At 47.5% G+C, this 23,767-nt stretch overlaps 2 protein-coding genes and 1 long non-coding RNA gene across 4 annotated transcripts; 2 read left to right on the top strand and 1 right to left on the bottom strand.

Moving 5' to 3' along the window:
- Positions 1–3,058: 3,058 nt before the first annotated feature.
- LOC133143379 (CD276 antigen-like) lies at positions 3,059–13,531 on the bottom strand. Of its 2 annotated transcripts, none has more exons than XM_061265190.1 (8): positions 13,384–13,531; positions 12,465–12,629; positions 10,631–10,927; positions 9,981–10,265; positions 9,593–9,919; positions 9,409–9,516; positions 9,273–9,335; positions 3,059–3,227 (listed from the first exon to the last, which is right to left on the bottom strand). In XM_061265190.1, exons 2-8 carry the CDS (start codon positions 12,535–12,537, stop codon positions 3,154–3,156), a joined length of 1,227 nt encoding a protein of 408 aa, XP_061121174.1. In that variant the 5' UTR covers positions 12,538–12,629; positions 13,384–13,531; the 3' UTR covers positions 3,059–3,153. The 2 variants fall into 2 exon arrangements, with proteins under 2 accessions (XP_061121174.1, XP_061121173.1); XM_061265189.1 differs by lacking the exon at positions 3,059–3,227 and adding an exon at positions 6,968–7,894.
- Positions 8,108–8,958, top strand: LOC133143380 (uncharacterized). Its single transcript, XR_009710406.1, has 2 exons — positions 8,108–8,274; positions 8,621–8,958. It is a non-coding gene; the product is annotated as an uncharacterized LOC133143380 (long non-coding RNA).
- A 1,224-nt stretch (positions 13,532–14,755) lies between the features above and the next one.
- LOC133143745 (gamma-aminobutyric acid receptor subunit rho-3-like) lies at positions 14,756–18,861 on the top strand. Its single transcript, XM_061265887.1, has 9 exons — positions 14,756–14,862; positions 16,679–16,746; positions 16,824–17,047; positions 17,205–17,287; positions 17,359–17,496; positions 17,667–17,819; positions 17,910–17,971; positions 18,034–18,165; positions 18,252–18,861. The coding sequence occupies exons 1-9, from the start codon at positions 14,844–14,846 to the stop codon at positions 18,552–18,554; spliced, it is 1,182 nt and encodes a 393-aa protein (XP_061121871.1). The 5' UTR covers positions 14,756–14,843; the 3' UTR covers positions 18,555–18,861.
- The last annotated feature ends 4,906 nt before the right edge of the window (positions 18,862–23,767 follow it).

Below are 23,767 nucleotides of genomic sequence, written 5' to 3'. Positions count from 1 at the left end.
CTTTTAAAGACTCACTACTGTTGTGCCAGCTGCTGAGTGGCTATCACTGTCAAGGATGCTCTTATTCCCATCAGTCCACAAACACACCACGGCCGTCAGAGCGTCACTCCAATTAGCCACGCATGCACAGTGGTTGGGAAACACTGCTCCAGCTCACCTCCAAAAGTCATTGGGGCTTGCTTCCAGCTCACATGTGAGCAGAAACTGCTCATATGTGCGAGTTCCTGTTTGGCGACCAGTCCAGGATGTAGCTCCCTTGTCGTCAAAAGTCTCGTCCTCCTCGTTTGTTCGTTTTCCTATTCTGCTGGATGACTTGGCTTTACTCTCAGAGAAGGTTCTTTCTCTTGTTCTTCATCATGACAGTGAAATATCCGTAGTCCTTGACTTTTCGGCCACGTGGTCTATTCCTCTCTCGCCTTGCTGGCCGTGTTGTCCATCCTGCTTCTGCCCGAGAGCAAGAGGAAGCCGCTGCCTCAGACTCTGGCCGACGGGGAACAATACAGGCGTCAAAAACTTTGTGGACGTGCAGGTTATAATTGCTGTTCTGTTGGAGATGCATACATGTCTCCACCAGAGGGGCAGCACCGCTCTTTGTTCTTGTGCTTGAAGATGCAGTAAATGGCGACTCCAGCCACGATCGCGCCAATGATCGCTCCAAACAAGCCCCCCACGATGTTGGCCGTTTGGTTGTGCACTGTAACAGAACGGGTGAGATGGTTTGTTATTCACAATAGCATCTCACTATTTCTCAGCAGCAACAAAGTTGACCTAAGAACAAAATGTGAAACTCGTGTAGGTTCCGTATGCAGAAGCTCAGAGGAACCATGTTTTTGTGGATGCTGCAAGGTATTTCGGCAGGAGCTCACCGTCCTCCGTCCCCGTCACGGTCAGCAGGATGTCTTGAACCCGCGTCTGTGTGTTGTTGCTGAGCGTGCACGTGTATGTGCCGCTCTCCTTAGCGCTCAGGTGGTACAGGATGAGGGTGCCCGCCTCGGACACACCCTTCACGTGCTCCTTCCAGTCGCTGACGATATGGAGTTTGTGTCCGGCGGACCTATTGGCGATGAAGTTACTGTGGTTGAACATCCATTCGAGGCTGCTCGGGTGAGAGACGGGCGCACACTCGATGCTCGTTTCTGCGACGGAAACGTCCAGAGCTGGAAGGAGGCATTTAAAGTTTGTCAGCATGTGCGGTGGGCAATTGAAATGCCCCCCCACCGGGTGAGTGTCTCACTTGTTTTCCTCCACGTAATTCTTTGGCTGCTGTTGGTGGTGCTGACATCACAGATGTATTCCAGGTCGGGGTGGGCGTCGCCCACCAACGCCAGCGAGCCGTTGATGTTGTAAAGCTGCGTCTGCGTCTCTTGCTGGACCTGGCTGCTGTTGCGGAGGGCGTCAGGCAGCGCCGGCTCTGTGGACCAGCGCAGTTCGGGTTGAGGGAAGATTCCGCCCGAGCTGCAGATCAGCTGATCCTCATCGTCGGGACGGAAGCGGATTGAAGTGACCGCAGCTGCAAAGGGACGCCATGATAGGACAAGGTCCACTCGCTTCCATTCCATTCACTGAACAACCTCTGAGGTGGCTTGTGGACTCACCTTCCACGTTGAGCTTGATGTAGGACCTCCACTGTCCTGTGAGTGTTCCCACATAGCACATGTAGATGCCTTCATCTGCAACCAGCACGTCCGTGAGCAGCAGAGAAGCGTTCCCTTTGGGGATTTTCTCCTTGAACAGCGACGTGCGGCCCTTGAAGTGCTGGTCCTGCTCCTGCAGCTGGTCTTTCTCGTAGTAGAAGGAATGAACCTGGAGTTTGCTTGGTGACTCCCGCTCCCAGTGGATGACCACGTCATCTCCGATGGGAAAGTTAGCCTCCAAAAGGCAGGGCCTTTTCCAGCGACACCAGACGTCACGGTTGTCTGCAAAACGCAATCAGGTCAGCAATGCAATGTCACACCAAATTCCTTCTGATGACATACCCGTGTCGAGCACCTGAGATGGAACTCAGTGACGGCTTAGTCAGCAAACATAATATTCACGCAGATGCTCCGTGAGGGAAGCAATTAAATTTCTTCAATTCAAAAGCAAAAGTATAATTTAAATATGTATTGCTCCGTTTGTTTACTTGGCACAATGAGGGAAAAAAAGGTTTCCAGGTTTTATTAACTTTGAAAGTAAATCAAATACCGTAAGAATGAAACTGAAAATAGCTTCGAGGCCAGCTCGATAATGACAACCTCATATGGTCTGATGGGACAACAGGTCAAAATCCAAGCCATAAAAAAATGCAACATTGAATCGTATGATTATTTTTTTAGCATGAATTTCATCAGTTTCCCTATTAATTAAACGACTGAGACGTATCACATTATAACGCCCTGTTGAACTTTTTTTTCTGGTGTGGCATAAAATACAAGATATAAGTACATCATTAAAAAGTATATGTTTGTCTCGTTTCACTTTACCTCCAATGACCAGACGCCATAAGACAGTGAGTACGAAAAAGCCCACCGCAGCAGTGCCGCTGCTCTTCATCATCGCGCTTTTCTCATTGGTGCCGAGTACCCGGACTGGTCCACCAGCATTCCCCGTTGCTGGATAAGAGCTCTAAAAATACGAGCGTCAAAGTCTTCCGCCGCACCCCCGCTCACATGACGTGAATACCTCAGTTAGCGTTCACACTCATGTGGACTTTGTTTTACAGCAGAATTGCCAGTCCGCATGTTAAAGTTTGAAGCCACTGGGCGGTCCAAAAATGAGAGATGCACAAAACCCAAAACTGCTCAGCACAGTGCCATGGTGTCTCCCTCCTAATGAAGCGTTGTTAGGGATATGCAATCTCACAAAACTGAACACACTCCTCAGATTTTTGGCAATATTTTTACTGCCCTTTCAAAATCAGTCAATATGCAGCCATTAATTTTCAAATTGCAAAAGTGAGTACACCCCTACGTGATAAGTCACCTCAACCTTCAGCCAGCTGGTCTGAAACATTGCACAAGTCCATACAAAGGTTTGCAGAAGGTCTAGGGAAGTTCACCTGTAAAGGTTCTAGTGCGTGTCCGCTTCAATATGCAACTTTAGTAGACATCACTTCATACAAAATGTCTTTACAATAGAAACATAGTTCAGTGTGTGGAGGGGTGGGGTCGGGGGTCATGAGGGTCCAGTCTGTCCGTTGTTGCCTCTGGCAGGAAGTTGGTTGCTCTTCTCACTTTCACCCTCTACGCCTGAAAATCCAAGGGATAATGCAATGTTATTTTATGCAACTAAATGTAGGTATCTAATTGAAAGCAAATAGTCTTGTAAAATAGATCAAAATGATTTTGTAGTCAATGGCAAGTACATTTATTTGTATCGTCCTAATTGATATCAATTTTACTTTAATATATTTACAGAAATGTTTAATTAGAATACTATATTGCACTCATTTAAATGACTAGGGGGAATTGTTTGTCAAACATTTGAATTACTTCCTTGATTTCTTTTTTACTAGTTTAAATTCGATGGTCATTGATGGAAAAACCGGACATATTTTACTTATGTTTCCCGTGTCTTTTCAGGGTTGTCATTGCTGGACAACAAAATGGCGCCACCTAGTGCTCATAAGTGAGTATTTTTATCCTCTACTTTTGTACCTTTGACCGAGTTCAGCTCGGTCGCCTCTTCAGGGTCACGTGATGAAGATTTTGTTGCTTTTCGTAAAACAGGCACAAATTGTGAGCATCACGCATAGGGTTGCCGTGGCCTCACCTCGCATCTTTAGGAAAATTATGAATATTGAAATCCAGTCCAGGCTTTCATTTCTTTGAAGGAAACAAATAAGTCAGCAGGACTTTCAACGTCACATTTTGGTCATTTTATCTGTGATGCATAGCAGACTTTGTACCAGTCAGCGCCTTGCTCCAGCTGAGTGTTTCCCAACATGTTTTTATCCACCGCATACCTTTTCAATGGAGAAAAGCTTGAGGCACACTACCAACAAAAATCTGTCAAGTATTACCCCAGCTTCAATTATAAAATTAGTTATATTACAAGAAGACATTTTAAATGTGCTATATAAAACCCTATTCCTATATATAAATGGAGCGTGGCATCATTGAATAAAAAAAACATCCTATGTGTTTTAAATTGTACTTTTTTTTTAATATAAAAGTGCAGTTTTTTAAAAAAACGGTTTTAGACAGGAATAACTCTAGAAAGTGCTTGTGATTAAAATCCAAAAGAATCAACATGACTTTGTTTTATGTTTTAGACTAGCTCTATAAATATTGCGACAATAAGAACAAAGTCACTTTAAAAGACGCACTACTGTTGTGGCAGCTGCTGAGTGGCTATCACTGTCAAGGATGCTCTTATTCCCATCAGTCCCCAAACGCACCACGGCCGTCAGTCCTCTTCGTTTGTTCTTTTTCCAGCTCTTGGGCTAAAGGTTCTGTTGGATAACTCGCCTTTACTCCCAGAGAAGGTTCTTTCTCTTGTTCTCCATTCATCTACTTTTGCCATCTTCATCATGATGACAGACAAATATTCCGAAGACTTTGGGAACGTTCTATCGTGCTGATATGCAGGTTTTCATCGCTGTTCTCCTGCAAATATCACGTTATATGACTTCATTCGGTGGCGATGTCGCAGGAGCACCGTCACGGGTGCAGCACCACGCTTTGGTCTTGTGCTGGGTGAAGTAGTAAATGGCGCCCACTGTAACCACGCATAAGATCGTTCCAAGCACGCCCAACGTGATGCCGGCCGCTTTGGGGTGCACTGTAACAGAACGGGTGAGATGTTTTGGTAGGTTCCGTTTTCAGAAGCTCAGAGGAACCATGTTTTTGTGGATGCTGCAAGGTATCTCGGCAGGAGCTCACCGTCCTCCGTCCCCGTCACGGTCAGCAGGATGTCTTGAACGCGCGTCTGTGTCTTGTTGCTGTGCCTGCACGTGTATGTGCCGCTCTGGTTAGCGCTCAGGTGGTACAGGTTGAGGGCACCCGCCTCGGACACGCCCTTCACGTGCTCCTTCCAGTCGCTGACAATGTTGAGTTTGTGTCCGGCGAGTTTATCGGCGATGACGTTGCTGTGGTTGAACGTCCATTCGAGGCTGCTCGGGTGAGAGACGGGCGCACACTCAATGCTCGTTTCTGCGACGGAAACGTCCAAAGCTGGAAGGAGGCATTTAAAGTTTGTCAGCATGTGCGGTGGGCAATTGAAATGTCCCCCCACCGGGTGAGTGTCTCACTTGTTTTCTTCCACGTGATTCTGCGGCTGCTGTTTGTGGTGCTGACATCACAGATGTATTCCAGGTCGGGGTGGGCGTCGCCCGCCAACGCGAGCGAGCCACTGATATTGTAAAGCTGCGTCTGCGTCTCTTGCTGGACCTGGCTGCTGTTGCGGAGGGCGTCAGGCAGCGCCGGCTCTGTGGACCAGCGCAGTTCGGGTTGAGGGAAGATTCCGCCCGAGCTGCAGATCAGCTGATCCTCATCGTCAGGACGGAAGCGGATTGAAGTGACCGCAGCTGCAAAGGGACGCCATGATAGGACAACGTCCACTCGCTTCCGTTCCATTCATTGAACAACCTCTGATGTACTTCAGGTGGCTTGCGGACTCACCTTCCACGTTGAGCTTGATGTGGGACCTCCACTGTCCTGTGAGTGTTCCCACATAGCACATGTAGGTGCCTTCATCTGCAACCAGCACGTTCGTGAGCAGCAGAGAAGCGTTCCCTTTGGGGATTTTCTCCTTGAACAGCGACGTGCGGCCCCTGAAGCGCTGGTCCTGCTCCTGCAGCTGGTCTTTCTCGTAGTAGAAGGAATGAACCTGGAGTTTGCTTGGTGACTCCAGCTTCCAGTGGATGACCACGTCATCTCCAATGGGAAAGTTAGCCTCCAAAAGGCAGGGCGTCTTCCAGCGACACCAGACGTCACGGTTGCCTGCAAAAGGTCCGTGCAATGAGGTCAGCAATGCAATGTCACAACAAATTCCTTCTGATGACATGCCCATGTCGAGCACCTGAGCGGGAAATCAGTGACGGCTAAGTAAGCAAACATAATATTCACGCAGATGCTCCGTGAGGGAAACCTCCCCCACCCCACAGCAGCTGTTTCAATTCCACCACTTGTTCTCAAACGCCTTACTCCCAACACTCCCATGTCGCTCTCCAGCATGAGCAACATTCAAATAGCTTTGTGTTATTGACATTTATTTCAATATCTGATTCTAAATGAAATGCCACTGAATTGTTTTGCTCGTAAAGTATCAAATCCACATTGAATAACGAGTGCTCAAGTTCTGTAGGGAAAAACAAAGGCACTTGTACTCGTAAGGTATGAATTAGATACTTGGGGCATCAGGGAAGTAAAAGTACCTGTGTACTCAATTTAAAAGCAAAAGTGTGTATTAAATATGTATTACTCGGTTTGTTTACTTGGCACAATGAGAGAAAAAAAGGTTTCCAGGTTTGGTTAACTTTGAAAGTAAATCAAATACCGTAAAAATGAAACTGAAAATAGCTTCGAGGCCAGCTCGATAATGACAATCTCATATGGTCTGATGAGACCACAGATCAAAAACCAAGCCATGAAAAAATGCTACATTGAATTGTATATTTTTCTTATCATGAATTTCATTAATTTCCCTATAACGGGTAATTAAACGAGTGAGACTCATCACATTATAACGCCATGTTGAACTTTTTTTTTCTGGTCTGGCATAAAATACAAGATATACGTACATCATAAAAAAGTATATGTTTGTCTCGTTCCACTTTACCTCCAATGACCATAGGACGCCATAGGACAGTGACCACCAAAAAGCCCACCGCGGCAGTGCCGCTGCTGTTCATCATCGCGCATTGGTGCAGAGTACCCGGACTGGTCCACCAGCATTCCCCGTTGCTGGATAAGAGCTCTAAAAATACGAGCGTCAAAATGTTCCGCCCACACCCTCGCTCACATGAAGTTGAAACACACTCCTCAAATTTTTGGCAATATTTTTACTGTCCTTTCAAAATCAGTCAACACGCAGCCATTAATTTTCAGATTGCAAAAGTGAGTACACCCCTACGTGATAAGTCACAGCCCACCCCCCCCTCACACACACACACAGTTGCGCAACAGGGTTTAGTTCTGAAGAGATGCACGCCCACCGCTCCCCTCAATTTCCTCGGCATATCGCGCTGTGGCGTGCTTTCCCCAGGCAGATGTTGACATATGCGGTTCCCTCACTGGGGGGTTATGACGTCAGCAATAAAGAGTTGAAGAATCTGTTGCTGAATGTCCATGTTGACGCTCTGAACGTGATCGCGCTTTGGGAATTTGCAGGCGGGACGTCAGCAAAACATTCTAGTCGGGCTACATTCCACATTTGGATTGCGTTAAGTCTCTCTCTCTCTCTCTCTCTCTCTCTCTCTCTCTCTCTCTCTCTCTCTCTCTCTCTCTCTCGGGAGCTCAACGCTCAAATTCCCAATGTTGGTTTCTGACCCAAAGTTACCAAGGAAGTTAGCCCACTTCTTCCAGTGTTGTAACCTGCTGATGACATTCCAAACCAAATGGTCAATATCATCGGCATGTTGCGGCGAGACTGGAAGAGTCACAGAAAGGCACAGTTGTGACATTTTGAGCCATCATACAGCAATTGTGAGTTTGGCCTTCAGCCAGCTGGTCCGAAACATTGCACGTGCATACAAAGGCTTGCAGAAGGTCTAGGGAACTTCACTTGTAAAGGTTCTAGTGCGTGTCCGGTCAATATGTAACTTTAGTAGACATCACTTCATACAAAATGTCTTTACAATATAAAACATAGTCCAGTGTGTGGAGGGGTGGGGTCGGGGGTCACAAGGGTCCAGTCTGTCCATTGTTGCCTCTGGCAGGAAATTGGTTGCTCTTCTCACTTTCACCCTCTACGCCTGAAAATCCAAGGGATAATGCAATGTTATTTTATGCAACTAAATTTAGTCCCAATAGGTATCGCATTGAAAGACATAGTCACATAAAATAGATCAAAATGATTTTGTACTCAATGCCAAGTACATTTATTTGTATTGTCCTAATTGATATCAGTTTTACTTTAATTAATATATTTACATAAATGTTTAATTGTGTTAGAAAAATGTATATATATATTATCATGCGTTCTCTAATCAATGCTTTACCCCAATAGAACTGCAAGAGATGCTTGCTGTTTGGCCTTGCTGTTTTTATGAGTCATTTATGAGTTTATGGCTTTCCTTTTATCTAGGCTCTTTACTTTTAGTGACAGGGATCTTTTGATCCCTGTCAGCCATATGTATCCTTCCTGTCCTTATGTTATCTGTGTGTTTTTGTTCCTGTAAGAGGCCTTCACTACCAATAAGCAGAGCTTATTTGCATAGGCAAAATGTTCTTATTTGATTGAAAGAAAACTTCATTCCTTTTAGTTAACTGTAGGTTTGGTTCATATATTGTTGTTGATCAGAACTGTTTTTCTTTGTTAAGTGTTAAACACAGTTTGAAGTAGTTGCGTGCAAGTTATCCTATATTTACTCAATGTTTGTTTAAGGAACTGCATACCAGTTACCTTACATTTACTTAACATTTGCTTTAGTGTTTAAGACAAGTTACTTATTGTTATTGAGTGTTAATTTACTAAGTAGATAAAGTCTAGCAAAGGTCTAGTTGTATTGTTCCACAGGAAAGCAGCAATTAAAGTTATCTGATCTCACCCACGGCCAACAACTGGAGAAGAACAGATGGACAAACCCTGCGCGGGTCACGGGCCGACGATGAAGTGCTAATTCACACCACACTACATTCCTTAGCTAATCAGCGTTGCTACAGACACAATCTCCCCTCCCTTTAGTGTAGCAACGCCTCTGTAACCAGGGCAACCAAAACATTAAATAGAGGAGCACGTGGAGGGAGAACTCAGAATTGATGGAGATTGTAACCGAGTTTCCTCTCTCTATCGTTCTCCTCGCGAGAAAAGACTTAATATTCTGTCTCACTTCTGTTTTGTTTGCTGTTGCTCTTCTCTTAATAATTATTCAGTCATTGAAATAAACCTGACAAATTGGAATACTATATTGCACTCATTTGAATTACTAGGGGGAACTGTTTCTTAAACATCTGAAATGCTTCCTTGATTTTTTTGTACTAGTTTAAATTCGATGGTCATTGATGGAAAAACGAGACCAAGATAAAAACGGCAACTTATTTTTCCCGTGTCTTTTCAGGGTTGTCATTGCTGGACAACACAATGGCGCCACCTAGTGCTCATAAGTGAGTATTTTTTTCCTCTACTCGTACCTTTGACCGAGTTCAGCTCGGTCTCTTCCTCAGGGTCACGTGATGAAGATTTTGCTGCTTTTCCTAAGACACACACATATTGTGAGCATCACACATGGATGCACACACACATGCTCGAGGGTTGCCGTGGCCTCACCTCGCATCTTCAGGTAAACCAACATGGCTGCCAGTACCAGGACTGTCAACGCCACTACCAGGCCGACGATCCACCAGTATGACGTTTGCAGCGAGGTGCTCCGATTGGCTGCACAAAGACACACACACACATGAGTTCAGGCAGACCGGACATGATGTTGATGTTAGCGCCGTCTTGCGTTCACCAGTGGGCGAGTTGATGGCGACGTCGGAGCGCTCCGTGTGCGTGTTATACGGCATGGAGAAGACACAGCTATAGGTGCCCTCGTGGTGGACGTGTTCGGGGTCCATCAAGCGCAGCGAGCCGTCCCCGAACGGGACCCTGAAGCCGTCCAGCTCCAAGTGGTTGTCCCAGGACGGCGCCGAGGTGCTGTGCCCCGAGTGGCTGTCGTAGGTCAGGATGTGCACCGGGTCCTCGCCGTTGGAGAAGCTCCAGCGGAGGGTGAGGCTGTTCAGGTACCCCGGGGCGAAGCATGGGATGGTCAAATCTCGACCCTCGCTACCTGCTATTGCTGTCGGGGGGATGGAGTGGTTGGGTACAGGATATAGATATTCGTCAGGTCTGCGGCTTACCTCTCTCCCGCAGTGAGGATGTCCAGGTGGGCCCCCCGTAGGAGGTGGTGACTTTACAAATGTAGATGAGCTCCGGCTGGCCTTCCATAACCTTCAGCCTGCTGTCAGCCGTGTACAGGCCCCGCTTGTCGGCCAGCATGCGCGTGATGGGTCGCAGGTCCTCGAAGGTGGGCGGCTCTGTGGCCCAGGTGACCCGGGGCGGAGGGAAGACGTCCCGCACGATGCACTTCATCTCCTCGTAGCCACTTAGCCGCGACAGTTCCAGGGAAAGGCCTCGGATGGGCGCTGCGTGATACAAAAGTACAAGTAAGTCAAACTCGTACGTACAAAATGGCCCCCACTGATGTTTGATCCCTATGTTTAGATTTATGACCCTTAAATACAATCATTTACAACACATAATTTAAATATATACAATGTCAAAGATCTGATGAATAACAGCAGCTCACTTGTAAATGATAAAAGAACATCAGGAAGCAATAATAACAAATTATTTGTCACTCTTTAGGGTCCCATAAGGAAAAAATGACCTTTTGACCCCACCCCCACAAAAAATGGTTGAAACTGTACAGTGTATGCGGATTCATTTAAAATTCTTTTTTTACAAAGTATCAAAGTATCAGTTCTCGTAAAGCAAATGCAAAACATACCTTCCACCTTCAAGACCACCTTGGTGCTGTGATCCCCCTTGGACGTACGTACATGACACCGGTAAGTGCCGCGGTCCTTGAGGGCCGCCTCCCTGAGGACCAGAGTAGCGTTGCCCCCGGCGATCATGGGCGGGGACACGGCGGCCCGCCCGGCCAGCGGCTGGCCTTCACTGGGCGTTTCGCCGAAACTGAGCATCACCGCGTCCTGCCGGAACCAGCGCACGCTCTGGTTGGAGGCGGGGGGGAACATACACGGGAGGTGGCACTCCTCTGACACGAAACAAGTGACGCTTTCATCTGCAACGAGAATGGGTGGCCGTGGTGAGCTTGGATGCCAAAAGTCTTTTTTCAAGGCAAAGATCAAGCAGGTGCACCAGAAATAGACCAAGCGGCTTGTAATTTGGAAAAACTCTGAAGTTGGGGCACTCTTAAGTCAAAGCATTGATGCGACGCCCTGCTGATGTATTTAAGTGTCACTTCTTTGGATCTTTGTGACCTCTCAGCCGGGCCGTGACGTGGCTTGTTCACCGAGTCAGAAGAGGAAGTGGAGCACATCTTCATACTTTGCCAAATGGCGGTGTGCAAATGTGGATCATGAGCGTGGGTTTTGTTCTAAAATGAGTCCCTGACGTTCCTCAGGCGTTTGCCCGCTGCCTCGCCAGCCGGCTGGCTTACTCGCAGATGGGACGGACGTTCCCGTCATTCTTTGGCTGAGGCGCAGACGGGAGCAAAGCGCTGAGTCACTTGGCTGACTCACAGCACAGATTAGCACAGCCCAAAAAAGAAAACTCCCCTATGTGCTCACCTGATCTTTCAAAAATCAAAGTTGAGCAAGTGTCAACGGACATTTGAGGTTCAGAGGAGACAATTTTCCATTATAATCCAAAACTTACCGTTTTTTTCCATGTATAATGCGCCCCCATGTAAAATACGCACCCTAAAAATGGCATGTTGATGATGGAAAAAAGCCTGTACCCATGTATAATCCGCACCCAAAGTTTGACTCCTACTTAAATCCGTGAACGTAAAATTATTTCCGAAAAAAGATCATCTTTGGGAACAACCGGATGTTATTCTGTCGGTCAGTATCACTGTGCATGCGCTAGCAACCTCAATAGCGAAGAAATGTTTCGGATTTGTGTAGGGTACATTGTGACAGCAAACGAGCAGGTGATCGAGCAAGCGTCTGATACGAGAGCATTGTGTTCGTATGGAGCGTGTTTGAAGAGAACAGCAGAGAAGAAAGCGCATCTGTAATGGCGGCCTCCGTATCATATCCGGATTTAAAAAAAAAAAAATCAATAAATATATAGATATATATTTTTTTGTATCCATGTATAATGCGCACCCCTGATTTTAGGACAATAAATTAGTTAAATTTTGCGCATTATACATGGAAAAAAACGGTAACTGAAATGACACTTTTTAAAGGCATATTTAAAGATCTATACATCTATCATGTAGAGAAATCCCTGTAAATATTCCTCAAGAAGCTGAGGTGGCCTGCGATATCTTCCTGTGAGTGGCTGCCCGTGAGCCGGGGCTAACAGCAGCAACCATGAGAGGCTTCTCGTTATCTTTGTGCTCGTTACTGCTTTCCCGCAATTTCATAAGTCTTATAATAATGAAGTTAGAAGTGATGGAATATTACAAAAAATGGATCACAACAAAACAAAACGGTGTGGGGTTTTGCAAAGCTTTTTATCAATCGGGCCCAGTCCGTTTGCCTTGGCGAGGTTCTTGCCAGATACGCGATCCAATGGGGTCAGTCTCAAAGCGAAGCCCCTCGGGGCTCTCCTCTTTGCCGTGGGACAAAGAGGAGTTTGTGTCTCACCTGGCGTCTTGTCCGTTGCGGCGGCGCTGAGACGCAGCAGGAAGCAGGCCCAGATGCAAATGAATGCTGACATGGTTTGGGGCCAGAAAACTCCCGCAAGCTTTCACTCCATGATCTGCAGATTTTTCTTTGGATCTATGTGGTTTGGCAGCCCACAAGCACACACTAGGAGAAGGGGAAGAAAGGTGTAATTACAAAGCAACCCTGGATGATGCTGAAAACGTGACAGAGCATGTGCTGCTCTTTGAGGACAGTCCAGGTTTTGATCCGGGAGGATTTTTGCTTCACTCTCCCTTTTCATCACCTCAAAGCACAGAATCAAAAGTTAGTCCCAGCCTTCCTGGAATGCTTTTGGATCGACGCGTTTTGTCTCGGGAGAACTTTATCCCCCGCTGACAGCTGATGAGTGAGCTCATCACGCTCCGATACAAAGCCAAAGAAAGCGTGCTTGATCCGCTACCGATAAACGCTCATCACCTTAACAAAATAAAGTGTCGGAACGCACAATCGGGAGCGACACCGGCATGTTGCGGCTTATCAGCTTCATGGGCAATATAATTATATTTATTATTAACTACTTTATCAGCGCACTTTGTTGGACGCCGACCATTGCCCCCCGACTCGACAGATTCGCACACAGCGAGGCATTCTTGCGCAAAACAGGATTGATTAGTGAGTGACATGTGTGAGAGCCGTGCAAAGTATGAAAAGTCAGAACAACCCAGAGAGGAGTCAGACGTCGTCCCAAAAAACTGAAAGTGGGTGATGTCAGAAAGTGAGCAGAGGAGCCAGACGTGGTCAAGCTGCGAGCCGCATGAGAGGAATAGATCGCTTCCTAATTAGCCATGCGTGATTAAGAGCAAGAGAATAGCGGAAAGTTCGAGAAAGTCGAGACGTGAGGAAGTCTGGGGGGACTTACGTGAAGCCAAAGAGGAAGAGTGAGAGAGAGTGTCCCGCGAGCGCCTGACAGAGCTTGACTGGATCAACAGGTTATTTAGAGAATAGATGCTCGCTCGCTCCGTCTCACACACTCCGGTACACGCTTGTCTCTCTCACCGTGGGTGGAGTTTGCGTGGACGCGCGCAACTTTGCCAAGTGTCAGCAGAGCGCTTTGTTTCCAAAGGGCAGGTTGCACAATTCACTTTTGTCCCGCAAAAACGCTTTGTAATGAGATCACAAGATTGTGTAAAAAAGTTTTTTTCAATTAGACAAGGCTATGGCTCAATGAAAAGAAGCTCCTCCCCCTCACTTTAAAATCGGCAACAAAAAACACGTGGTTATGTGAAACACGCCCTTGGATCAAAAGTTTGCACACCCCTTAACATGCAATCAAATTTGTGCGTTTGGAACTAGGATTTTCCATTTGTTGGGATTAGCGTGACAACTTGATTGTTTGATTGCCGCTTTGAATTCCATTGTTGGTCAGATGCCTCATTTTTCACGACGCTGCGAGAAAATCCTGATTAGTGGCGAGTTGTGTGTGTGCGTAGGTTCGAGAAAGATTGCTGTGGCCGAGGATAAGAGGATTAGTGTGGAATTAGTGTCATTCCTCTATCGCTGAGAGAAATGGATTCATATCGATTTTAATCAGAGAGAGAAAGAGAGAGAGAGAATAAGCCGCAGATGAAGCAGGCGGCCGGCCGCCCGGCGGGCAGACGGACGAGGTCGGCGACGACGACCGACGTGAGCCCAGAAACCTTCTCGGAGATGAAGGATGCGGCGGGAATAACAAGAAGAAGAAAAAGGAAAAGAGCAGCGATTTTGCGGGATGCTCGTGGAAGCCTCGGCGACCCTGCGCACCCTCCACATGAGTGACGCCAGCGTCCACAGTTAGCGGGCCCGACCGGAGCGTGGAAGACTGAGGGAGGGGGAGGAAGATGAAGGTGGTCGGGCTGACCTGTCTGACCTGTCTGACCGTAGCCCTCGCCAGCCTGGTCACCATGGTGACCGGCGGACGCAACTCCGGCCGCAGGAGGCACAAGGAGGTCTTCCTCGGGGAAAACAGCAAGTTCAAATTTGGAGGGTGAGGGGTCATGTTGAAACTCACTTCTGAGCGTTGCTATGCTAATCAATGCAGTTTTATTTTATTGGTGGAGATCAATCAACATCTCGCACTTTTGTTTGTCGCGTGATATCATCATCATCGGCAAATGCCGAAATTGGCCCTCGACTGTCTGCCGAGACAATTTGTGACCATAATCTGTCTGACATGCAATTTTGCATTCTTCGGGACCGCGGGCCCTTTCCAGGAATTGAATTCTTCATCTTGTTTTTACTCCGATTAGACGTATTGACTACAAATTGAAGAGGCAGGACAGCACCAAAACTCTGCTGATCAAAACTGAACAGCTGCTCAGGATCGAGGAGCATGACTTTGCCATGAGACCTGGCTTTGGAGGTGACACACGCACGCACACATCTTTCCTGACACTGTTGTAGGAATGGCAAAGATGACAAACTATTTGTCACTCGTGCTTAGTGGGCACTAATGCCGCACGCGTTGTCGTGACGATGAGGATGTTGACGATGTTGATGACAGCGAGGATGCTACTCGTGACCCGACCGCTACAAAGATGCGATTGAGACTCGGCCCGATGATGTGATAAAGGGCACTGGGGCGCGTCACCAATCCCAAATCACTCAACAAATGACCCACATATTACAAACGGGTGTGTGCGTGCACTCGCTCCGACAGGATTGTGTGTCCTTGCGTGCGTGTTATTGTAATATAACGATTGTGTGAGTTGGGCGTGAGGGTCGGGTGCAATAATCTGGATTATATTCAGGGTCCAGAGCAGATGGAAACAAAGCACGGCAACATACACTATAATGCCGACCGACTTCTGCGTTCGAAAATACGCGTGAAGGCGGGAAAAAAAATGGCAAGTCGGAGTTTGAAAACAAACAAACAAACAAAGACGCAACCAAAAACATTAAATGTTCTCAGAATCGAAACGTGTGTTCCTCCTCGTCATTTGCTCAAACAGCACACACACATTGCGCATTCAGGTTTGAATGTGTTACAGTTTGTGTGTGAGTGTGTGCGTGTGTTATGCATGTGCATGCATGCCACAGCAAACAAATGAGCCCTCCACCTCCGCTCTGTCCCGGGGACACTCACAAAAACACACACGCCTTGAGAAAACAAATCACTGTCACTCCAGGTGATTGATGTCATGTCAAAGTTGAATTTTGTTGAGGGGCCTCACACGCACGTGCACAAATGTGTGTGCTGTGTTGTGCGTCCTAGTTTTTTTGCATTGTGTGTGTGTTGAACCAGATTGTTTCGGAGAAAAAAGAAAATGGTGTCTAATTGCCCTTGTAATTATCTTCACTTTCTGTCCTGTCTTCTCATTTGCACTCAAACTCCATTCAGGTGCTTTTCTACGAGCGTTTCTTCATCCATCTTGAGTCTTGTCTGCGTTCGTTTTGGTTTGCGTGACTGAGTTGACCCAGAGGTCACAGCCTGCGGCTGTCGAGTTATCGTGATGAGCTGTCACCTGGCCATCCGTCGTCGTCTTCATTATTGTCATTCCCGTCCGTTGTCAAGTCACAGGTTAACGTCGTGCGCGGCGTTTGACTGATGGACATTGTGACATTCTTCTCTGTGTCACATGAATCTCAAAGTCACTCAGGATATTATCGCTCGAGACGACACTCGTGATGCGGGGTCACCAAAACTTGCCTTTCAACAATTCTGTGAATATTTGACTCGCAATAGTGAAGAAATCGCTCGAGTTGATGCCATGTTAAGGCCTTGGGAGCGGTGAACTTCTAAGAAGGACCTCTCGCACCAAGTTTGGGCTGTGATGTGGGAAAAAGAGTGTGTGAGTCACCCGGCCGTCTCACTTTTTCCCAGCAGAGGTTGCCATGGCGACGGCCTCTGCAGGAGCTTTGCCGAGCTTCATTAGATAAAGTGTTTATTGAGCTGCTGTCATGCTGACGCTCAGGTGGAATTAACACACACACACACACACGACCTGGGGCAGGCCGAGGTCAGTGAGGAAGCAAACGCCAGCGTCTCCTGGACAGCCCGCAGACGTGGTCAAAAAATCCTCCTCATCGCTATGTTGCTGTGTCACAACGTGACTCCCCCGCTGCCACCAAAAGCATGTTACAGACATTTTTGGCATGACATCACTCGCTGATGGAACTTTCCGCTATGGTTCTTTTACGTGCACGGACTGAAACGATTGAACCTCTTTGACCGGCAGGAGCGGCCATCCCCGTGGGCATCGACGTGCAGGTGGAGAGCATCGATAGCATCTCCGAAGTTAACATGGTGAGCTTCCTCATGATGACCAACCCCCTCCCCCACCCCCATTGTTGCTATAGTGACCCACGTGGATGTGTCCGCAGGACTTCACCATGACCTTGTACCTGCGCCACTACTGGAAGGATGAGCGTCTGGCCTTCCCGTCGCAAAACAACCAGAGCAGGACGTTCGACTCACGGCTGGTCAAGAAGATCTGGGTGCCGGATGTCTTCTTTGCGCACTCCAAGCGGTCCTTCATCCACGACACCACTATGGAGAACATCATGCTGCGCGTCTACCCCGACGGGAACATCCTCTACAGCGTCAGGTCAGCCTCAAAGCCGGCAGCAAAAATGAAAACAAACGACCTGGCGCTTTCTGAATCACAAGCTGCTGCCAGGTTGCCGTGGCAACACCGGCAGAAAGGTCAGTCGGGGACAAGACGGATGCCGTCTGGCTGCTGAAGACTCTGCTGTTGCTTTCAGGGTCACCGTCACGTCGCTGTGCTCAATGGACTTTAGCAGCTTCCCGCTGGACACGCAGAACTGCTCGCTGGAACTGGAGAGCTGTGAGACGCACACACATAAGTGTAGTGTCACCCAGCACTGCACAAATCAAATAGTTTGTGTGTCTCCCCAGATGCGTACAACGAGAACGACCTGATGCTCTACTGGAAAAACGGCAACAACTCCCTGGGAACCGACGAGATCGTTTTGTCTCAGTTCTTCATCGAGCACTTTCACCCCTCCAGCGGCTTGGCCTTCTACAGCAGCACAGGTCTGGATCCTCTTTTTTTTGTTTTTTAGTCCAAAGCTCATGTTTGAGCTTGAGAACTGACCAAGATGAAAACAAAATACGTCTGCAGTCTAATTATGGTTCTAGAAAGGTAAACACTATAATTAACGTGCGTGGAGTCGAGAAGGTCACACCCTGTGTGTGCGTGTCAGGTTGGTACAACCGGCTGTTCATCAACTTCATCCTGCGGCGACACATCTTCTTCTTCATGCTGCAGACGTACTTCCCCACCATGCTGATGGTGGTCCTGTCCTGGGTGTCCTTCTGGATCGACCGCCGGGCCGTACCAGCCCGCGTCTCTCTGGGTGCATACGCACGACTAAGGCCTCTTTTTGCTAATCCGGTGTATTTTGAAGCACACATGTTGTTTGACCTTCCCATGTCCTCCTCCGCAGGCATGACCACCGTGCTCACCATGTCCACCATCATCACAGGCGTGTCCTCTTCCATGCCTCAGGTACCGCCTGCGTTCACCAAGTACTCACGCGAGCTACTTAAGTGAGACCCTTCTGCTTGCAGGTGTCATACGTGAAGGCAGTAGACATCTACCTGTGGACCAGCTTCCTGTTTGTCTTCCTGTCTGTGATTGAGTACGCCGCCGTGAACTACTGCACCACGCTGGAGGAGATGAGAAAGATGAAACGGGGGAAGGTGAGCAAACAGAAAACAGCTCTCTTCGGTGGCAGAATGCCAAAGCGACACATTCCAAAATGCAGAGAATTTCCGTGTCCTCCCAGCTTCCATCTACATTCAACGCCAGCCAGGCCATGGCCTTCGACGGCTGCTTCCACGATGATGAGATGGAGTTGACGCCGTTCCCCCGCCCGGCGCAGGCCCCGGTACCCGAATCCCCGGTCGCCGCCTCGCCGCAGTTGGACCCGCGGCCCTCGGAGGGGACGCGTTTGCGTCAGCAGCGGTCGGTGCGGGAGAACGTGGACCTCCTGGTGAGCAACAGCTACATGATCGACTCGTACTCCCGCCTGGCCTTCCCGCTCTCCTACCTCCTCTTCAACACCATCTACTGGAGCCTCTACTCCTGAGACGGGTGCGTGTCTTGTATGCGCTTGGGCCAGACCCATTCATCCGATGGACAATATTATATTAGCTATTTTCTAAATATTTACAATCGACCTGAGTTTTACTGCGTAAACGCAATATATTCGGTCTTTATTATGAAACAGAATGATTGTTTGAGGTCATCGTTCCTTGGCAATGAAAGTGATGTTTTGCTTGGATCTATGGCCCAAGTCTAAAGCTAAATTCATCAGTTAATGCTTTTGGACATGTTTTGTACTTCAAAAATGTCTCTCTTACTGAAGGGCAAGTTCTTGTAAAACGGACATTGTTCTGACTAATTCATATCTTTGTTGTAAAAATTAATGGAGAAAGGATAAAGTTACATTTTACATAAGTTATTCTCTTCACGTGCTTGTCTTTTTAATGTATTGTTTATTTAAAAAAATAAAATAAAACGACACAACGTGCAATGTGTCATTGAATCCATTTGAGTCTTTATGCTTTGCAGCAGTACGTAAAGCAGTTGTCATAGCAACTCAAGATTGCTACTGCGCAGACGTGACCAAAGGGGTCAAAAAGATCAAGCTCTGATAAGATCTGTGATCGACTATGGGTGTGTGATTTATGGGTCAACAGCACCGTCGTCGTTAAAAAGTAATACAGGCCCAGGCTCTGCAGATATGTTGCTTACAGATGGAGATGGGTAAGGTGCCTTTGCACTTGAGGAGGAAACAAATCATGGTTGCCTTCTGGATTCATCTGAAGAGCCATAGAGAGTCTCATCCTGCCAAGTGGATGAAAGAAAAAGGATAAAAGTAAGGTGGATCTTGATTGTACGGAAGAGGATTAGGGCCAGTGAAGAAGAAAAAAGGCAGTGACAGGATTCCGAATTTTTTTTTCTCAGAATTCTGACTTTAAAGTGAGAAATCCTACTTCAAAGTCTGAAAATAAAGTCAAAATTCTGGCACAGGGTTTCTTACTATTATTACTGGGTTTCTTGAGGGTGACGGGGTTGTATAAGAGAATTTTTTAACCCCCTGTTTTGTCTTTTTAGTTTTGTGAGTGTCCCTCTCTTATATGTGCGTATTAGCTAGTGGTAAAACCAGTAGGTGGCGGTAATGCCCCGTTAGGTGGCCAACCGCTGAACAATCCAAAAAGAAGAAGAATAACACAACGAACGAGCGCGCCAATTCGGTAATTGGCAGTCAGCTCAGAAGGCAACCGTGGTAAGTTTCTACCTTGACAACTTTGACTAAATTACTCATCGATAACTTCTTTTACCTCACAGAAATTATAACCTAGTTGAAGTTTAAATTTGAGTTTATAGCGGTGCACGTTTCGCTAACCACTTCGTAAATTCCCGAGTAAGCTAACAGGCCTCGTGCCGCTCACAAGCTAGCTAACTTAGGTGCCGACTGACGCACTTTCATTAGTAGTCACACTCGACACAAACAAAAGAGACAGAAATGTTCTTTCAAGTTCATTTAGGTTAAAGGCAATAATGTGCATGTATTCTGTTGTGTTTCTTTTTCAAGTGTAACGCTTTACCCGGTAACGAGTTACTGTTATTCAGTAATTCAATTAATAACTCCGTTACTTTTTTGAACAAGTAGTGAGTTCCCAACACTGTAAATTAAGGGCTAATAATAAATTCGTGAAATAGCCTACCTTTTACATTTGTTAACATTTGCCGTTGGAAGGAACACACGTGGGAGTTTTGGAATGCTCCTCCGGAGGCTTTTTCAAAGTCAAAGTCAGCTTTATTGTCAATCTCTCCACGTCACAACACACAAAGAGACCGAAATTACGTTTTTCTCTATACGTAATATAGAGGTCCATTTGTCAGTTCTGGAGGATAACTCAGACCTTCTGTTGTCACCACCTGCAGGTCAAGCTGAAGATCTGGGCTTAGTCCTGAAGCATCCCTAAACTCCCATGTGTGTTCCTTCCAATGGCGAACTGCTCAACATGATTGGCCTGGACAAAGTTTTGTGTCAGCAGCAAGACAGCGACGTCCAGGTGGCCCCTGACCAGCCGGACGTTTGTGCTCTGACACCATTTTGCCAGATACAATTCTTGGGTCAGGAGGTACCTGGCGAGGACGCAGAGGGCAGCATGTGGCAGATGGTGTCAAAGCTGCTGGGAGAGGACGCTGACGCCTCGGCGAGCCCCCCGGATGACGGGACCAGAATCGAGCCCATCGAAGAGGATGGCAGCCAGGCATTGGACCGGGGAGAGCCGCAAAGTCAGGATGAGCCACTGCCTGGCGTCGTTACGCTGGGAACGTCCCTAGATAATACGGTCATGCCTCTGGTCGAGGGCGAGTGGGCCTGGCGCGCTCAGGCTGTAAGCTTGCGTACATCACTTTTGGGTTTTTGTCAGCACGCTGGCCCACTACATCATCACGTTTTCCCGCTGCTTTCCGCAGCCTGCAAAGCTACACACCCTCAACCCTGAGGCCGAAGTGTGGACAGGATCCAACTACAACTTTTCGCAGCCTTGGCTATGCCTTCCCGGTGAGCAGACGGACCCACAAAGTGAGTCAAGATCCAAATTTGTGCTGTTTGACTTTGCCATCCATCTTCCTTGTATAGCAAGTGTGCACAGAATGACTCATACTTGTTAACACACACTTAGCAGTTTAAAGATCAATTTGTCCTTTTGCTTCAGGTGGCGCTGAGATATGCACTTCCAAAGAGCACGGATTGCGCGTGGAGCCGGCCAACATGAGCACGGGTGCGGCTGAGGTTGAAGGCCAACCCAAAGCAGCAGAGGACCACGTCCTGCCAAAACCAGACACGGGTAACCGAACGCGCCTGGGTGTTAATTCGCAGTTCATCGCGACCGTTGTTAAAAGTCGGTGTTGATGAGGCAACCTAGCCCCTGATGTCGTCCGTCTCTTTCCTCCTCAGCTTTGCCGCAGGTCCAGATGTCGCCCAACCACAGCCAATATGTTGTCATCCTGCGAGAAATCCCTGCCAGCACCTACCGCCAGGAAAAACCTGCAGCCGCCTCCTCTTCATCCTCACCCTCGTCTGATCCTCTGCCTAAAAGTAGTCTTTTGTCCCACAGGAGGTGGAAGCGCTCTTCAGCAACGAGGAGCTGCCCAAGTTCCTGAGCTGCGAGATCGTGAACTCCACCCACTGGTTCGTCACCTTTTCCTCAGAGGACGGCGCCTACCAGGTGATTGACAGCTGTCATTTCCCGACTACTTTGTTGTTACCATCTGAAATGAGGTAATGTAGTGGGATTTTTTCTTTCTTTCTTTTTCTTCTTTTGAAATGCTCATCAAGTGTGTTCAGACAAAAGTTGCTCCCTTCAAGCACAAAGAGCACAGCGAAAATGAATTCAAGGTACAGATGGTTCCAATAAAACAGAATGAATGAATTGTGCGTTTCCTCAGGCCTACAAGTACTTGCGAGAGGAGGTTAGGTTTTTCAAGGGAAACCCCATCAAAGTGAAGATGAGAGCCAAATCAATGACCTTCCTGTCCTACAACTTCGACCCCGCCTGGCCCAACATCCCGGCTCAACACCGGGTGCCCTATTTGCCGCACCAGCCGCTACACAACTTCACCTGGTGCCATTCGGGATACTCGCACTGTGGTGAGGTGAGTCCTCTTGGCGAGGTTTCCTACTTGTCCTTGTCAAGCCACATAGCTTTTCTGCTTTTGTCTACAGATTCTTGTGCCCGGTAGCCCCCTGGACTGGTTTCCACAAGCCTCTTGGTTCCAACCTTGCTTCCCATGCAGAAAAAGGTGGCTTACATAAGCGTGAGAAAATGGCTGCACACTGGATGTTATTCATGCTTGCTGTCACGTGGCAGGTGCGCCAGAACGTCAAGTCACGCCGACGAGATGACCGCTTGGGGTTGGTTCGACTTGAGAGGCTACAGGCCTCAGCGAATCAGAGGCCTCAAATGTCAAAGTGGGGTGCCACGTTCACTGGGAAGGTAACTAAGCACAAGCTTCATAAAGTGGTGCCCCAACTTAGCTTCTTGTGTCTCCAAGTAACAAGCTCCAAAATGGAATCTGTGTTGTTGTTGCAGCGAGTTTGACGACACTGCCCTGACCTGCAAGTCTGCAGACGATAATCGGAAAAAGAGCGAGGAGCTGTGGGCTGATCTCCTCAGAACTGGACCCAAGCCTGTGAGTTGGATCGCACTCTTCTGGCTTTGCTCGCATGACACCTATGACATGTGTGCGCGGGCGCGGCTGTAGAAAGGAACTTCAACTCGTCGCCAGCCATCTCCCATCGATCTCGGAGTGTCTGACTTTACTCCCCTCGGTGTGAAGACGCTCCCCGAACCGGCAGAACCTACCTGTGCCGATGACATCGCCAGAGAGGTAAAGCTGAAGAACCCAAGGTGGGGGGGCGGGGCTTAGGTGTTATCGGCCGGTTGTGACGCACACTTGTGATTGAGCAGGCCTCACAGGATCTGAGGGACCCCGCCATCAGCCAGAAATGTTCCGCTGACTCGTTGCCTGCTGTGGGAGAGAAGTAGAAAGTACTTGAGGCACACCTGGTGGATTTAATGGTGTCACTTCCAAATGTTTCACAGCACTTGCGTTTTCTAGTTTGTGTTTCCTGCTCGCTCGTATGGTTCTTTTGGACAAGATTCACCCGTGCATTGTCGGTGATGTTTTATTTTAAGTTTAGGTCACGACGCTTACTTTCCTTCTGCATGGCTTATTTTCTTCCTGCACTTTTCCTGGGTGGGGTAATTTTTGTATAGTTTTCTAATTTCACGGGTTTGACCATATTGGTTTTCATTTGTTTTTAATTGTTCCTGAAATGGGATTCATTTTAGAATCAACACTTGATTTTTTTTTTTGCGTTTTCTATCAAACTGCATCATTCATCATTTCTGGAGCAATGGCATCTTTTATTTTTAATTTTCCAAAGCAGCATTTAAGCAGCTAATACTTTCTGACAGATACTAAAAGCATTTATCAGACTTTGTTGGCATTGTTCACTCTAGAATGTGCCTGTTTAAAAATCAAGATGGAAGTGATACTTAACACTCACAGCAAAAACAATTGTCAGTTGAAGTTAATCAGTTCAAAGAAGCAAATTTAAAAATAAAAAATGTTTTGACTTTTACAGTGCCAATTGTTAAAGATTTTACACGTGAATCAGGAATGTCATCTGTCTGTAAAGTTGTGTATGATTTTAAAAAAGTTCCGCTTTGACTGTAAAATTCCTGGCTCGTCCGAGCTCCGGGTAAAATCACGTTT

The sequence above is a fragment of the Syngnathus typhle genome, linkage group LG19 (assembly GCF_033458585.1).
Source record: "Syngnathus typhle isolate RoL2023-S1 ecotype Sweden linkage group LG19, RoL_Styp_1.0, whole genome shotgun sequence".
NCBI lineage: Eukaryota > Metazoa > Chordata > Actinopteri > Syngnathiformes > Syngnathidae > Syngnathus > Syngnathus typhle.
Note: the sequence above shows the minus strand (reverse complement) of the source record. Positions and strands in the feature narration are given on the sequence as shown.

Bases quoted from the DNA above. Each gene is read 5' to 3' on its own strand.
- LOC133143379 (XM_061265190.1), bottom strand. From the start codon at position 12,537: ATGTCAGCATTCATTTGCATCTGGGCCTGCTTCCTGCTGCGTCTCAGC. The intron at 10,266-10,630 runs GTATGTTTTGCA...TGTATCACGCAG, and splicing joins GGTGGTCTTGAAGGTGGAAG to CGCCCATCCGAGGCCTTTCC. The intron at 9,920-9,980 runs GTAAGCCGCAGA...TCCCCCCGACAG, and splicing joins ATCCTCACTGCGGGAGAGAG to CAATAGCAGGTAGCGAGGGT.
- LOC133143745 (XM_061265887.1), top strand. The intron at 16,747-16,823 runs GTGAGCTTCCTC...ATGTGTCCGCAG, and splicing joins GCATCTCCGAAGTTAACATG to GACTTCACCATGACCTTGTA. The intron at 17,497-17,666 runs GTCTGGATCCTC...TGTGCGTGTCAG, and splicing joins GGCCTTCTACAGCAGCACAG to GTTGGTACAACCGGCTGTTC.